Raw genomic sequence first — 15,662 nt, 5'->3', positions numbered from 1 at the left:
CTTCAGGGATCCTGTTGGAAAAACTGGAATGCACGGGGGCCTACCTCAGCCAGGGACCTTGATCCTTGGCCCAGAGAAGCCCAGCCCTAGCCCTCCCTTGCTGGTCTGCTCGCCCGACTAGGGCACAGTCCGCGCCGAGAAAGGGCGGAGCAGAACACCGCCCACAGGGCGCTGGTTCCTCAGGGCGCAGTAACCAGCCCCTCCAGCTGGCACCAAGGCCCCTAAGGCCGGCCCCGGCCAGCTTGGCCCTGCGGGATGTCACCCGAGCTGGGTCCCTTCAGTTTGGGAATTTGCCATGATGTCACTATGGGGAAGAGGAAAGTCTGCACTGTCCCCTCCCTGGTACTGTACACTCCCCACCACTGTCCTCTCCCTCTGAGCCCTACTCTCTTCCCCCACAGCGCCCCACAGCCTGGCATTGACCCCATCACACTGCCCTCCTGAGCACTGACCTTTCCTTCTCCACAGTCCTCTTCCTCTGAACACTGATCGCCTATGTGCCCCTTCGTCCTGGCCCTGTCCTCTCCCATGGATACTCTTCCCTTACATTGCCCCTTCCTCTTGAGTGCTGACTCCTCACACTGCCCCCCTCCTTCGGGGCACCACCTCTGCCTCCCACATGTCCCTTCATCCTGGTACTGCCTCCTCCGACACATTGCCTATTTCCTAGGCACTAGTCTCTAGCCCTGACACTATCTCTGACACACACACAGCCCATCCACCCTGTGTTCACTCCACCCTCGGCTCTACCCTTCCCCGGACCTTGATAGAGAACCAAGAGCCCCATCAAGCCATTCCTCCTTAGTGGCGAGACGTCAGAAGCTACTCGAGTTTCTCCTTGGGCCCTGCCAGGAAGAAACGACCTCTGCACCCCGCCACCCCTCCCCACGCCCTCCTCCCAGGAGCGGCCCCTCCCGCACCTAGACCTCCCGTCCTTGGGGCCTCACTCTTTCCCTCACCGCCTCCACCCCGCCCCACTTCCCTCACACCCCGCAGTCCAGGTTGCTCCAGGTGCATTTCCCTGGGAGAGCCGTGGGGACCGGGTGGGGGAGGAGGAAGAGAGGGGATGAGAAAGACCAAGCATCACAGCTCTGAACATCGCCTCCCCCCCCCCCGGGACCTAGTGACCCCCTCCGAATCCCCACAGCTTTCCTTCTCACTCTCGATGGAGCAGCGGCGCATGTGAGCCGCTGGCCCCTCTGGAGAAGCAAGAGAAGGCACTACTCCAGAGAGAGAAATTAGGGCCTGATGAGCTTGATTTCGACGGCTCTGCCGCCCCTGGCCCCAGGCCCTACTGAGCCCCGGTGTCTCCAGCCTCCCGCCCGGGAGCCGGGAGCTTCAGACCCGGCCCAGCCCCTCCACGTGCCAGTGGACCCGCCCCCACTGTGGCACCAGGCGCCCCTCTCCGCCTCCAGCCCCTGCGCAGAGGGGTCCTGGGCTAGCGCGTTCCAAGCGCCCCCTACCGCCTCTCCCAAGCCTGGGAGGCGTCCCCAAGGCAGACCCCGACCGGGCTGGGCCGGCCCCTGTGAATGGGCCGGCGGGCGGAGCAGCACCGAGGGCACCGCCCTCGGCCCGCCCGCCGAGGAGGGGACGCGAGCGGGAGGCTCTGCACTCGGCCACCCGGGCTGCGGGGACGGGACGGGTGCCGGCGCGGGCTCAGCGGGCGGGTAGCCGAATCCAGGCCGGAGCCCGACCACAGCGGGAGGCCGGAGGGCTGTGCGCGGAGATGGCGGCCGCAGCGGCCGCGGCGGCGGAGGAAGGGATGGAGCCGCGGGCTCTGCAATACGAGCAGACCCTGGTAAGTGAAGCCGAGCCAAGCCCAAAGGGGTGCGCTCGGGACTGCTGCTCCTGGCTACCTTTAGAAGCGCGAGGACAGGGGGCCTATCCTAATCTGTCCCAGCCTTGTGAGCTCGAGAAACTGAGGCTGGAAGGCCTGAGAGGCTGGAGGGCTAAGGGACAGGCTGCATGCAGGTTTCTGGGTGAGGCTGGGGACCTGCAGGGGACAAGATCAGGTGCTTGTCCCAGCTGTCCTTCCCTTTACCTCCTCCGCCACCACGTTTTCTTTGCTCCTCCCCCCGACCACCTGGTCCCCAGTCTGAGCACCCCACTACCCCTCCCCAGCACCGCTCACACCCATTGAACTTTATGTCTCTACACTCCTATCTCCACTATCCAGGACATATCCTGTCTGTCCCCAGTAAGTGCATTTTCTGTACTAGACACAGAAACATGAGTGTGCATAGAAAGACGGCCAGACCCAAACCCAGCCCCTACCCCTTCAGCCTGGCAACCCAGCACTAGCAGGAACCCCTCTGACTAAATAGGTGTGGGGACTGGGACCTTTGTCCATGCTTACTCTGGGTATCCAGCCCCCGCCCACCCCAGGGGTCTCCCTTGACCTCATTATAAGCCAGGGTCCTGGGTTCTGAGCTTACTCATGGCCAGCCCCTTCTTGTGTCACTGGGGTGGGGGACTCAAACTCTAGGGAAGAGCTCCTTTTTAAACGGCTGGTCCTGAAATTTGCCCAGGAAGGAGACAGGGAGGGAATCTCTCCAGGAGGAGTGAGCCCCCGGGCTGTAATTGAGGCTGGGAGGTGCCCAGTTAAGAGAGGGAGTGACTGGATGAAACAGGATGACAGGGAGAGGTGGCAGGGGTGGAGTAGAGCAAGGGTTTTGGGGGAAGCTGTCCTGTAAAGTGGGAGGTGTCCGGCCATCTGCATAAGCCAAGAATGGGGCATTGGTCAAGAAGCCAGGTACCTGGCCCTGAAATGTTGCACCAGTCCCATCCTATCTGCTTCGCCTGGTCTTTATCTCTAATATGAGTTCTCAGGATCAAGCTCTCTCCCAGGCACTCTCTGCTCCAGTCTCCCCCTTCTCCTCCTGATTCCTTTGTCTTTCCCTCACAGGTCACCTCCCACTCTGACACTGTGTCTGCCTCTTTATACTCTTTCTTGCTCTCCCTTCCTCCTCCCTTTTTCTCCCTTCTCTTCTCTGCTCCTCCAGGTCTCTCTTCTCCCCCTCTTTCTTCTCTCTCTGGTTCCCTCTCCTCCCTTTCCACGCTCTCTATCTCACTCTCTCTCTGTCTCTATCTTTCCCTTCCTCCTCCCACCACCACCCCCCCCCCAGCCCCAACAGGAGCCCTTTGTGTCTCAAAGCTCTGCGGGTGGCAGCCGGAATATACTGCTCCCCACCCCCCAACACACGCCCAGCTTGGCAGGTCTAGCCAAGGCTCGGAAACTCTCCCGTCCCATCACCCCAGCATCCCCAGTCACAGCCCAGCCATCAGTTTCTGCTGTCCCTCAAACCACCACCGCGGGACGCAGGGCAGCTCCAGAGTGGGCTGAGGCCACCAAGCACTCCCCACCCACCCAAAGAGACTTTCCACTCCCAGCTGGACTGGCAGGCTGGTGTTTTTGTGTGTGTTGGGATGGGGGGATGGAGAATAGGAACAAGAGGATTAGGGTGGGTGGAAGGGGTACAGCTGAGTAGGTCACAGGCCAGAAGCCCAGCAGAAACGTGATAAGGATTGAGGCCCCGCCTGTTCCTAGGCCCAACTCAGCTGCCCCCAGCTCCTTGAGGGCCTTATTGTTACCCAGATGCCCTTGACCATCCCTTAGTCTCTGACCTTCCCTCTTCCCACTTTCAGACTGCCTTAGTTTTTTCCATCTCTCTTCCTCTGGGACATTCCCTCCCACTTCTCCTCACTGGCCCTCCCTCCCTCAGGCCTGTGAGAAGAGGACTGATTATTCTGCCACCCCCAGAGCTGAGTCCCTGTACCTTGGCTGTCCCCATCACTCTGGCCAAGACAATCCCGTAGTCTGCAATGTGCATTGTTCCCACACCCCAAGCCAAAGTGGGACCTGTGGGTTCAAGAGGGCATATATAATATGGGGGCTGGGAGAAGGGGAGCTGAGACCCCAGGAGCCCTCCCTGAATCCCCTCTGAGCTCACACGCAGGGCTGCTAACCCGTCTTCCCCATTGCTCAGATGTATGGCCGGTATACTCAGGACCTTGGGGCCTTTGCCAAAGAGGAGGCTGCTCGGATCCGCCTGGGAGGGCCCGAGCCCTGGAGGGGTCCACCTTCCCCTTCGGCTCTCCCAGAGCTCCTGGAATACGGACAGAGCCGTTGTGCCAGATGCCGCAGTGAGACTTGGGTTGGGGCAGGGCAGGGGATCTGGCTGCGCTGCGCTGTGCTGTGCTGGGGGCCAGGTGGCCATTCACTCCAGCTTCCCACTGGGGGTTGGGGGAGGCAGGGGTCGGAAGCACTTTGGTGTCAACCTCCTCCTTCTCCCTTCCCTGCCCCCAGTCTGTTCGGTACACTGTCATAAGTTCCTAGTGTCCAGGGTCGGTGAAGACTGGATCTTCCTGGTCCTGCTGGGCCTTGTCATGGCGCTGGTCAGCTGGGCCATGGACTACGCCATCGCTGCCTGTCTGCAGGGTAAGGACAAGGGCTGGCAGGGGAGGGCGGGGAAGCACCAATCTGCTTCCTCCATGCCGCACTTGTCCAAGTATGTTGGCTACTTGGCCGGCCCGAGTGCCACCTTTAGACATAATCACTGCCACTCCCACAGACCATGGCTTCTTGCCTCCTGTCCAGCTGAGCCTCCTACCTACAGTGATCTCCATCCCACCGACGGCCCTCCCTCTAGGGCCCTTTGTACCCAGGCTCTGTGTGACATGCCCTGGGACAGTGTGTCATAAAAGTATGTCCCACGGGCCAGGCAGGGACTGGGTGTACACTGCAGAGCGCAGCAGCATGTCCTCTCCCCACAGCTCAGCAGTGGATGTCTCGGGGCTTGAACACCAGCCTCTTGCTCCAGTACCTGGCCTGGGTCACCTATCCTGTCGTCCTCATCACTTTCTCAGCTGGATTCACACAGATCCTGGCCCCTCAGGCTGTCGGTACTGTAGGAGAGACGGGGAGGGCAGAGGTGGAAGCTCCTGAAGTGGGCACCTCAACTTACTCTCCTGGGACTGCACGCTCTCCAGGGTCCGGCATCCCCGAGATGAAGACCATCTTGCGGGGTGTGGTGCTAAAGGAATACCTCACCCTCAAGACCTTCGTAGCAAAGGTCATCGGGCTGACCTGTGCCCTGGGCAGCGGGATGCCCCTTGGCAAAGAGGTAACTGCAGGCTGGGGAGTGAAGGGGTCCCAAGAGGAGGGAGCCAGGGTCAGGGCATGCCCCTCCCCGCCTCATGGCCCGCCCCCACCCCCAGGGCCCCTTCGTGCACATCGCCAGCATGTGTGCCGCGCTGCTCAGCAAGTTCCTCTCCCTCTTTGGGGGCATCTACGAGGTAAGGGCGACCCTGGAGCAGGGCAGAGGAGAGAGATGGGCTGCTGAGCTCCGCCGACTCTCCTTTCCACCACTCTCGCCAGAATGAGTCCCGCAACACAGAGATGCTGGCCGCCGCCTGTGCCGTGGGAGTGGGCTGCTGCTTTGCGGCACCCATCGGAGGTAGGCGGCCCGTCCAGCCCCCAGGATGCCCTCGGCCTCGCCTCCTTTGCTCTTCTCATCCGGCTCTGAGTCCTGAGGCCAGGCCCCGACCTCATGCGGTGCTCTCCCTGCTGCCCCCTCCCACAGGCGTTTTGTTCAGCATCGAGGTCACCTCCACCTTCTTCGCGGTGCGCAACTACTGGCGGGGCTTCTTCGCGGCCACCTTCAGTGCCTTCATCTTCCGGGTCTTGGCGGTCTGGAACCGCGATGAAGGTAGAGGAGCCCGGGGGGGGGGGGGGGGGGGGGGACGCGGGCAGCCCCCGAGATGGCTCAGGCGGGGCCCTCAGCGCCACGGCCGCCTCCCTCTGCTCCTCTGCCTGCCCCCCAGAGACCATCACAGCTCTCTTCAAAACCCGCTTCCGGCTGGACTTTCCCTTCGACCTCCAGGAGCTGCCGGCCTTCGCCGTCATCGGGTGAGGAGCTGAGGCTGCCGGGGCCCCGAGACGGGGGGCAAAGAGGGAGGACGCTGTTTTACAACCGCGCTTCTTCCCTCTCCAGTATTGCCAGCGGCTTTGGGGGAGCGCTCTTTGTCTACCTGAACCGGAAGATTGTCCAGGTGATGCGGAAGCAGAAAACCATCAACCGCTTCCTCATGAGGAAGTGAGTTGGCTTTGGGCTCCTGTCTTGGCTGCTTTGGGTTGTGTGAGGGTCACAGTGGGGCAGGAGGGCCGGTAAGGGAGACGCTGGCATCCAGTGGCCCAGTCAAACACAGACGCCCCATTGAAAAAACCAGCCATGGTGTTTTCCAGGTGGACTGAACCCCTTGGCTCTCATGTGAATTACCTGAACTTTGGCACTTTTGAATTTTATCTCTGGAGTACAGCTCCCTCCATTGTGCCCTGAAGACTGGGAGTAGGGAGGCCTGAGACGTGACTTTTGTTGGGACTGGCGTCCTTCAGGGAAAGGACAGCCAGCTGAACCTGCTCCCTATGGCACCTTCAGCCAGCTCCATACGTGACCCCGGCTTCCTTCCCTAACACTGACCTTCAGTCTGAGTCACCACAGAGAAACAGAGGCAGGAACCTCTCCACTCATACAATGCACCCTTCAGCTAGGGCTTCTGAGGGCAGGGGGAGGAGACACAGCTCAGAGGTGTCTCAGAGAGGGCGGGTGCAGGGCGAGGGTGGACTTTCTGCCACTGCGACCCACTTAGGGAGTCAGGAGCCAACAGAAGGTTGTTCGGGCCCATGACAACCCTGGATGGCCATCACCCTTGGGGCCATCATCTCATGAACAGCAAAGGGGACCTTCTGTCAGAACTGTGTGCTTTTGTATAAGAGCCAAGGCTGTGCCGTGACCTCAGCCCTAACGTATGCGAGGGCACCAGCCTCTCACCAACCCGTGGTAAGTGCACCACCCACGTCTGATGCTGTGAAACCTACACCTCTAGACGCCTGCTCTTCCCAGCTCTGGTGACCCTGCTCATCTCCACTCTGACCTTCCCCCCTGGCTTGGGACAGTTCATGGCCGGACAGGTAACCCCAGGCAGAATAGGAATGTATGCTTTTCCCTTGGGATGCCTCCCTTCTAAAGCCAACAGCCCCTGCTCTCTCCTGTGGGTCCCTTCCCTTCACCCTGTCTGTTCCCCAACCTGAGGCACCCTTTTCACCTGTAGCTCTCACAGAAAGAGACACTGGTCACTCTGTTTGACAACCGGACGTGGGTCCGCCAGGGCCTGGTGGAGGAGTTAGAGCCGCCCGGAACCTCGCAGGCCTGGAGCCCACCACGTGCCAATGTCTTCCTCACCCTCGTCATCTTCATTCTCATGAAGGTGGGCTCCTTATAGGTGTATAGCTGTTGCTTCCATAGGCTTGTGAGGTGCCAGGTCCCGGTCCCAGCACTGGTTCAAGCTTTACAACAGTGCCATGGAGAGGTACTGTTAGCACCCCGTGTAACAGATGGGAAGCCGAGACATAAAGGGGTTGTAATTGGCCCAATGTCACACAGCTGGTAGCAAAGTGAGAATTTGAACCCAAGCCATCTTTCTGGAGTCCTTCATCCCTTCACCTCTGGGCGATTCTGGGATAACTGGGAGGTTTACTATCAGACAAGCAATGAAGGTTCCTTGGGGTGGAGCTGGGGCTGCCTGGAGTCAGGTGGCGCCTCTGCCTGTCTGAACTGCCTCCTGCCTGCAGTTCTGGATGTCTGCACTGGCCACCACCATCCCAGTGCCCTGTGGGGCCTTCATGCCTGTCTTTGTCATTGGTGAGTCCTCAGTTGCCTGTTCTCCCAGCCTGCACCCTCCCCACCCTCTGGCTCTCTCCTGGCCGTCTCTTCTCTGCCTGGGAGTGGGTTTCGGTCCAGCCCCAGCCCCAATGTGCACCCCCACAGGACTGTCTCCCACAGTGAATGACCCACTGGCCCCTCCCCCACCCTCTGACCCTCTCTCTTCCTAGTGCCCCCACCCTCCCCCTCCACTGCCTGTTTCTCTTCCCACCCCCCTCCCTGAAGGAGCAGCATTTGGGCGTCTGGTGGGCGAAAGCATGGCCGCCTGGTTCCCAGATGGGATTCACACGGACAGCAGCACCTACAGGATTGTGCCTGGGGGCTATGCAGTGGTGGGTGAGTGCTCCAGGGCCCCATCTGTCCTGGAAGACCCTGGTGGGGACACAGGGTCTGAGGCTCTGGTGCCCCCTGCTGACAGAAACCAGACTTCCTTCAGATGCAGAACCCCAGTTCCCAGGACGGTACTGGGCAGTCATGAGGGCACCCACAGACTGTCCTCAGGTGGGGAGGGTCATCTGGTCCCTGGGCACCCTGAGGAGACTAAAGGTGGCTGTCCCCAGGGGCGGCTGCGCTGGCAGGAGCAGTGACACACACAGTGTCCACGGCCGTGATCGTGTTTGAGCTCACAGGCCAGATCGCCCACATCCTTCCTGTCATGATCGCCGTCATCCTGGCCAACGCCGTCGCCCAGAGCCTACAGCCCTCACTCTACGACAGCATCATCCGAATCAAGAAACTGCCTTACCTGCCCGAACTGGGCTGGGGCCGCCACCAGTATGGAGGGCTGGGTGACAAAGGGGTTGTGGGTGAGGGGCAGAAGGTGTCCCTCCCGGGGCCCCTTCACACCCACCTCCAGCAAGGTCCTCAGTCAGTGAAGCTGGGAGACCAGCCACCATGCTCCCTCCAGGCCTGAGCTCCCCTTGGCCGTACCCTGGGGGAGCCCAGGCAAGCCCTGCCGGATCCGAACAAGGGCCAAGGAGTACTCCGTATACAGTGCCCATGCGTTCTGGGGCCTTCCTTACGGCCCTGGTGGTATGCTCTGGTAGTGCTAGCATGGTAGTCCTGGTGGTCCCCCAGCATGGTAGTCCCCCAGCATGGTAGTGCTCCATGCTGACCACAAACCAAGTGCCTCTCGCTGCCCCCAGGCAGTACCGGGTCAGAGTGGAGGACATCATGGTGCGAGATGTTCCCCATGTGGCCCTCAACTGCACCTTCCGGGACCTGCGGCTGGCACTGCACAGGACCAAGGGCCGCATGTTGGCCCTAGTAGAATCCTCTGGTGAGACCAGCTGGGGCCCCAGATGCTATGAACATCTCCCAGGGTCCCTGCTCTGGAAGTGGGAGGGAACAGGAGTGCAGGATTGGTCTTCTTGGTCCCAAAGGGAATAGCCAGCCTTTGCCAGTCAGGGCTTTCCCTCTGTGTCCTTTCCCCTATGTCCAAAACCCCGTCTCGAGTGTAGGAGAAGGCTGGGGGCTGGGGAAAGGGCCTCCCCATCAGCTCCTGAGCCCTCCCGCCTACTCTCCCCCCCCTAGAGTCAATGATCCTCCTGGGCTCCATTGAGCGCTCACAGGTGGTGGCATTGCTGGGGGCCCAGCTGAGCCCAGCCCGCCGGAGGCAGCACATGCAGGAGCGTCGAGCTGCGAAGACCCCTCCACCGCCTGATCAGGAGAGTCTCCCCAGCCCTGAGACCTCCGTCCGCTTCCAGGTGAGGGGAAAGCCCTACGCAGTCACACAAACTTCGTCCTAAATGTTGTTGTGCAGACTGATCGGGAGGGTGACCTACAGGCATCCTGGGGCCACAGACTCACCAGCCCCTTCCACCTACACAGGTGAACACAGAGGACTCGGGCTTCCCTGCTGCCCGAGGGGAGACTCACAAGCCCCTGAAGCCTGCTCTCAAGAGGGGGCCCAGCAACTCCATGAGCCTCGGGGAGAGTTCCCCAGGTGAGCCCAGCACCCACTGGCACCTCCCTCCACCCTCCTCCAGCAGAGTCCAGCCTCTGAGACTGCACAAGGGCCCTTGCGCCTCTTTTGGCTGGGGCACATCCCTGCCGAGGGGCTGCCTGAATGACCAGGAGTAGAACCAGGACACCTCCCCCCTCTTCCTCCTCCCCTCCCCCACAAAGATGACATTGCCCTAGGGCCTTGTGTTTGGGAACACAGGGAATGTGGAGCAGGCTGGCATCGCCCTCAGGAGCCTCTTCTGTGGCAGTCCACCCCCCGAGGCTGCTTCGGAGGTGAGTGGATGGAACCTCTCCATCTTCCTTTCCAACTCTCTCTACTGCTGAGATAACCTCTCCATTAGCTCTGCAGCACCTGCTTCCATTCTCCCTGCCCCTCTGCCCTCCCAGATGCCAGCTCTGTCCCTGCAGTGCACCCTTCTCCTGGCCCCACCATGCTTCTCACCTCCCTCCTCCCTATAACATTGATTCCTCTTCTCTCCTGTTCGGCTCTAACAAAGTTGGAGAAGTCAGAACCATGCGACAAGCGCAAGCTGAAGCGGGTCCGAATCTCCGTGGCAGTAAGTGCCCACTTCTTTCTGCAGCTTAGGAGCATTAGACAGGGTCAAGGTGGTAAACCTCCCCCAGTGGGGGAGACACACCCCCTTTCCCCAGCCCCCAGTGCCAGCCTCCCTCCCTCTCTCCTAGAGCGACTCAGACCTGGAAAGTGAAATGACCCCTGCAGAGGTAAGGTGTGACTGGACTCTGGACTCTGTTTCTTCTGGGATGTGTTCAGTCATCATCTTGGCTTCTGTCCCCAAGGGAGGGACCGTGGGGTAGGAAAAAAGGGCAGACCAGCTTTCGGGGAGGTGGGGGCAGCTATTTGCACCTTCCCCCAACCCCCCTAGTCTTCTACCCTCAGATCCTGGAGTGGGAGGAGCAGCAACTAGATGAACCTGTCAACTTCAGTGACTGTAAAATTGACCCTGCCCCCTTCCAGCTGGTGGAGCGGACCTCTTTGCACAAGGTAGGGCGGGCAACCCAGCGCTGGCCTGGGCTCTCGGGAGCACTGCTGGGGACCTAGGTCCTCCCACCAGTTTGGACTCAAGCCAGTGGGGGTGGGGGAGGACAGCGGAGAGTGGGCTCTGTGCTGATAATGTTTTTCAAACACATTATTTCAAGTGATGGGAGGCCAGGAGCCAGGCCTCTGCAGCCTCCTCTGGCCTGCGGTGGAGTCAGACATTGGTGCCCCGCCCCCCACCTCCCGCGCCTCAGTCTTGCCCCCCAGGGACCTCTGGACCAAAGCAGCAACAAAGACAGGGCTCAAGCAGGGTACAAGCCAAAAGGCCAGGCTAGGGTCAGAGCTGGGAGGGAGGCTGCCAGCTCCCGACAAGGCTGATACACCCACACAGAAAAAAATGGGTGAGAAAGAGGCAGGGTAAGGAAATCTAACAAACAAGCTAACAAACAGCCAAGCAGGGGTCGGGACACTGCAGAGAAGAGATAAACAAAGATGAGAAACGCCCAGTGGGGGGCTTGGAATGTCAGACCCCAGAAAGTCTCACTTAATGTAGGCCCAAGGAAAACCGGTAAGGACGCGGGAAGGCAGCTCAGGGGAAAGGCAACACCAGCCTGTAGAACCGGGGAGAGCACTTGAGTGCGGACAGACTGGCGGTGGGCAAGGCTGACATAAGAGGAGGGCAGGGCCTGCCCAGGAGGGGGCAGTGGCGTCCCTGGGCACCTTCAGGCTTCTAAGTGGAGGCAGGGAGTGCAGGCACACCAGCAGACTGCTGGAGAGGAAACCAAGCGGTGTTTTAGCTAACTTGCCACAGTGAATGTGCAAACCTTTGAGGCATGGGGACAGGGCCAGGGGGAGAGCACTCCCAAGGTCTGCCACTGGGACAGCTAGCGTAGGTGAAAACTGTGCTGAAGAGCCAGCTTAGTGTGGATGAGCAGGGGCCTAGGCAGAAAGGACAGGAGACAAGAGAGAAATGTTTTTTCAAAAAAGCAAAAAATTAATAAAGGAACTTATAAAACTTTGGGTAAAGACCTCCAATCAAAGTGAGTGGGGAATTGCAGTGCAATTGCAAGAAAAAAAAGAGGCCTGAGAATAATACATGCAGCTTTCATTGGAAGCCCTTCTTCCTGCCCTGGCTGGTGTAGCTCAGTGGATTGAGTGTGGGCTGCGAGCTAAAGGATCACCAGTTTGATTCCCAATCAGGGCACATGCCTGGGCTGCAGGCTGGGTCCCTGGTACATGAGAGTTAACCACACATTGATGTTTCTCTCCTTCCCCTTTCTCTAAAAATAAATAAACAAAATCTTAAAGAAAAAAAAAAGAAAGAAAGAAAGCTTTTCTTCCTAAGACCTCTAAAGCTTTTCCATCATCTTACTTAGCCCTCAAACATCGCACAAAGATGATGATGCTGCTGACATTTTTTAAGTGCCTGCTATACGCCAGGCACTGGGCTAAGCTCTTCACATGTTTAGTTTAATCCTTATGACCACACTGTAAGAGAGATGGTGTGATATTCCAGTTTTTACAGATGAGGACATTGAGACTCAGAGAGGTTAAGCTAGTTGACCAAGGTCACACAGCTAAGATGTAGCACAGCCAGGCCTGGAAGCCAAGATTGACCCGAAGCCTGTGGATTTAGCCATTTTAATACACGGGGAGACTGAAGCAATGAGCAGGTCACTTGCCCGAGTCAATATAGCAGAGTCAGGCCTAGAGCCCAGAGGTCCTGGCCCCGGTGCCAGTGTTCTTTCAGAGGGCCACGCTGTCTCTCTCCCTGTCAGTTCACTCACTGTTCCCAAGCCCAAGAAATGCGGGCCCTCCAGTGAGCTCCCTGGTGTCTAATTAAATTAAAGCGAAAAAGAACAAAGCATGCATTTGTTAGAAACTTAAAAATCAGAGGAAGAGACGGAGTCTTTGAGGAACCGACTAACAAAAGTACAAAGGACTAGAAGTGATAAGAACATTAAAGATTAGAATTCAAAATGTCCTTGCAGGCCTGAGGAGTCAATAAGTAGTAGCCCAATTAAGTTCAGAAACGGAACAGAGGGTCAAAGGAATACACTGGAGACCATTAGGAACCCGTGCAATGGGAGATCGCCATGTCAGCTAAGTACCTCACTTGTGCAGAGGCCACCTACAATGCGGCCGTGGGTGGAGTGGTCCAGGAGGCTGGAGCGCCAGCACTGGGTCAGACGAGCCGAAGCCCAGTCCACACTCTGCGGTGCGTGGGCTAGCTGTGTAACCTTGTCACATTTCTTGGCCTCTAGGTGTTTCACTTCCCTTACCTGTCAACTGGGGATCATAGCACCTACATCATAGGGTTTTCTGAGGGTTAAAGGAGTTGATACATGGGAACCACTTAGAACAGTACCTGGCACATAGTAAAGATTCCACATACTTTAGAAATTACTACTACTCACCGTTATACTTAGAGGCGAGCAGTAGACTTTAAAAGGTGATGTAATGTGGGAAGTGTGAGAGATATTGGTGTTTGCAGATGAAGCTGAGTGATTATGTGATGCTGTAAACTAAGGTGCCTAGCGGAATCCGAGGCTGGAGAGACAAGCTGGGGCAGGCTTGGAAAGGGTCTTATGGACCATTCTGGGGAGTCCAGGCTCCGACTCAAATTTGAGAAAGCTGATAGGCTGGCAGAGCCAAAGTGTGTGAAGGGAGGCAGGAAACAGAACCCATCAAGGTGTTACAGCCCCATCCTGGTGATGATGGTGAGGGAGTCGGGGAATGGCCAGGAAGTGCAGGAAGCAGATCAGTAAGTTCAGTGACTGCCCAGGACAAGTGGTTTGCAGACCTAAAAGGCCTACAGCCTGCCAGAAGCTCAGTCAGATTAGGCCTGTGGCGAATAGAAAATCCAGGGGAATGATTTAATAGGATCCTCGAGAGAGGATGAGATGGATTATTAAACATAAGAAGACAAGGCCTAGGGATTATTAAAATAGGAAATCTTATGATGAAGATATGTCTCCCTATATAATCAGAGGAGGAAACTAAAGACAACTTGTAGCGTGTAGGCTTCAAGGGACTTGCTAAGCCATGACAGTTATGACACGGGCAGTAGAGGGGCACAGGAGAGCTTAGGCTGAAACTGGACTTTTCTAGCTCCTTTTGTAAGTACTGTCACACCTCAGCAGGAGGTTACGAAAGTTCTATTAAGTTCTTTCCTAAAGAATTCGGCAACTGTGTAAGAAAACGTTTTTAAAGTGTTGAGACAATCACAATGACTTTGGAGTAACTGGTGCTCAAGAAGCTGGGATATTAATGCCCATTTTGATTCCAGCATTAAGCCAAGAGGCTTACAAGTAAACTGAAAACAGTGTGATAAATGATAGGCCAGAAATTCCAGGAACTGCTGAGTCAGTAGTGTTTTTCAAGACATCTGGCCCGAGAAAATCCACTTAGAGCACAAGGGGAACTAGCTGACAATTTCTGAACCCTTGGTGATTACAGTTGAAAGCTTGGGGGAGGGCCCAAAGCAAGAAAAACATGGGTGGGGGATGGGGGAAGCAGATATCTCCTGGACTGTAAGCTGCATCTCACACGGGCCTGGGCTGCTTTGGGCCGCAGAAAAGGAAAACCATACAGGAGGTGGAGTGCTGCTCGCCAAGACAGTAGGGGGAGGTCAGAGCCAGGGCGAAGGGGTACCTTGGATGGCCAGACAGCTGAGGGCAGAGGGGAAGCACGTGTCCGCCACGGTGAGGGGAGAAGAGCAGGAGCCACACCCCTAAGGGCCCACGGGGAACCTTCCTCCTGGATCCATCCACGACTCACGAGACATCCGAGACATCCGCCCAGGACCACTCGGGCAGCGCCTCCTCCTCCTCCTGCAGTGGGAGGAAAAGAGGCCGGAGTGGGAGGGCCACTTCTCACTGATGACCCTGAGCAATGTCGCCTCACCGCTGAGCCTCATGCTGTCTGTCCTGTAGAATGGGTGGCATACGTAGGACAGTGCCGAAATCAAACACCAGTGTGAGACTCAGCCGGGTGTCTGGCGCTCGTTAGGTGTCACATCTGAATGGTTCTCTCTCCTCTGTTCTAACACGGGATGACGAACCCTCCCTCTGTCCATTTTCCCATCAATGTAGAGATTCCTGCTACGGAGTTTCTGCAGACTGGTGTATATTCTCGTTATCCTTTTCCCTCTGGCTGTCTTTCTCCCTTGCCCCACCATCTGTGGCACCCCTTCTGTCCACCCCTAACCCAACAGCTCATCCTGTGCCCTTGGGCATCAAGGCCAAAGTTTCTCTCCCCACCCTGCAGACTCATACCATCTTCTCACTGCTGGGAGTGGACCATGCTTATGTCACCAGTATTGGCAGACTCATTGGAATCGTCACTCTAAAGGAGGTAAGATGATAGTGGCCGTCAAGGCCATTCCCACTTCCGAAAAGGCAGTGGGGGGCTTCTGTCTAGCCTACCCCGGGGAAGTGCTGGGGAGGAGTCTGAACAGGGAGCTCCGTCTGACCCTCTCACCTCTCCAGCTCCGGAAGGCTATTGAGGGCTCCGTCACAGCACAGGGCGTGAAAGTCCGGCCACCCCTCGCCAGCTTCCGTGACAGTGCCACCAGCAGCAGTGACACAGAGACCACTGAAGTGCATGCACTCTGGGGGCCCCGCTCCCGCCACGGCCTACCCCGGGAGGGCAGCCCTTCTGACAGTGACGACAAGTGCCAGTGAATTCCTCGGCGGGTGGCCCAGGGCGGTGGTGGCCTTGGCTGTCCGCGCAGCCCCTGCAGCTCTCCTGTGCCTCCTGCCTTGGGAAAGCAGGAGGCAGCTACGTCCAAAGGTTGGAGCCCCGGCCCCCCTTCCAAGCCGGGGGCACCAGCTTCTCCCAGTTCCTCCTACCTGGAATGGGACTCAGCTCCCACCTGCGGCGAGTGTCCCTTTCAAGGGCAGGAAGGTCGGCACTGCCCTGGCGGGACGGGGGTGGGGTTGCTTGACCCCTGCTGCCCCTTTGAGGAGCAAAGGGGT

At 58.0% G+C, this 15,662-nt stretch overlaps 1 protein-coding gene across 4 annotated transcripts; it reads left to right on the top strand.

Annotated features, from left to right (window-relative positions):
* The first annotated feature begins 200 nt into the window (after positions 1–200).
* Positions 201–15,574, top strand: CLCN2 (chloride voltage-gated channel 2). 4 transcript variants are annotated; one of them, XM_028504929.2, is made up of 24 exons: positions 203–1,798; positions 3,987–4,143; positions 4,307–4,438; positions 4,774–4,902; positions 4,990–5,123; positions 5,218–5,295; positions 5,378–5,456; positions 5,583–5,708; positions 5,824–5,908; positions 5,994–6,095; positions 6,886–6,970; positions 7,111–7,266; positions 7,631–7,700; positions 7,947–8,057; positions 8,282–8,495; positions 8,867–9,000; positions 9,255–9,427; positions 9,552–9,666; positions 9,886–9,959; positions 10,190–10,243; positions 10,371–10,409; positions 10,585–10,689; positions 14,953–15,039; positions 15,174–15,574. In XM_028504929.2, the coding sequence occupies exons 1-24, from the start codon at positions 1,727–1,729 to the stop codon at positions 15,366–15,368; spliced, it is 2,706 nt and encodes a 901-aa protein (XP_028360730.1). In that variant the 5' UTR covers positions 203–1,726; the 3' UTR covers positions 15,369–15,574. The 4 variants fall into 4 exon arrangements, 2 of the variants coding, with proteins under 2 accessions (XP_028360730.1, XP_035873678.1); XM_036017785.1 differs by having other exon boundaries at positions 10,184–10,243; XR_004901292.1 differs by lacking the exon at positions 15,174–15,574 and having other exon boundaries at positions 201–1,798; positions 10,184–10,243; positions 10,371–10,498.
* Positions 15,575–15,662: the final 88 nt, after the last annotated feature.

This window comes from Phyllostomus discolor, chromosome 2, assembly GCF_004126475.2.
Source record: "Phyllostomus discolor isolate MPI-MPIP mPhyDis1 chromosome 2, mPhyDis1.pri.v3, whole genome shotgun sequence".
Lineage (NCBI taxonomy): Eukaryota > Metazoa > Chordata > Mammalia > Chiroptera > Phyllostomidae > Phyllostomus > Phyllostomus discolor.
This window is presented reverse-complemented; position numbering and strand designations above follow the sequence as displayed.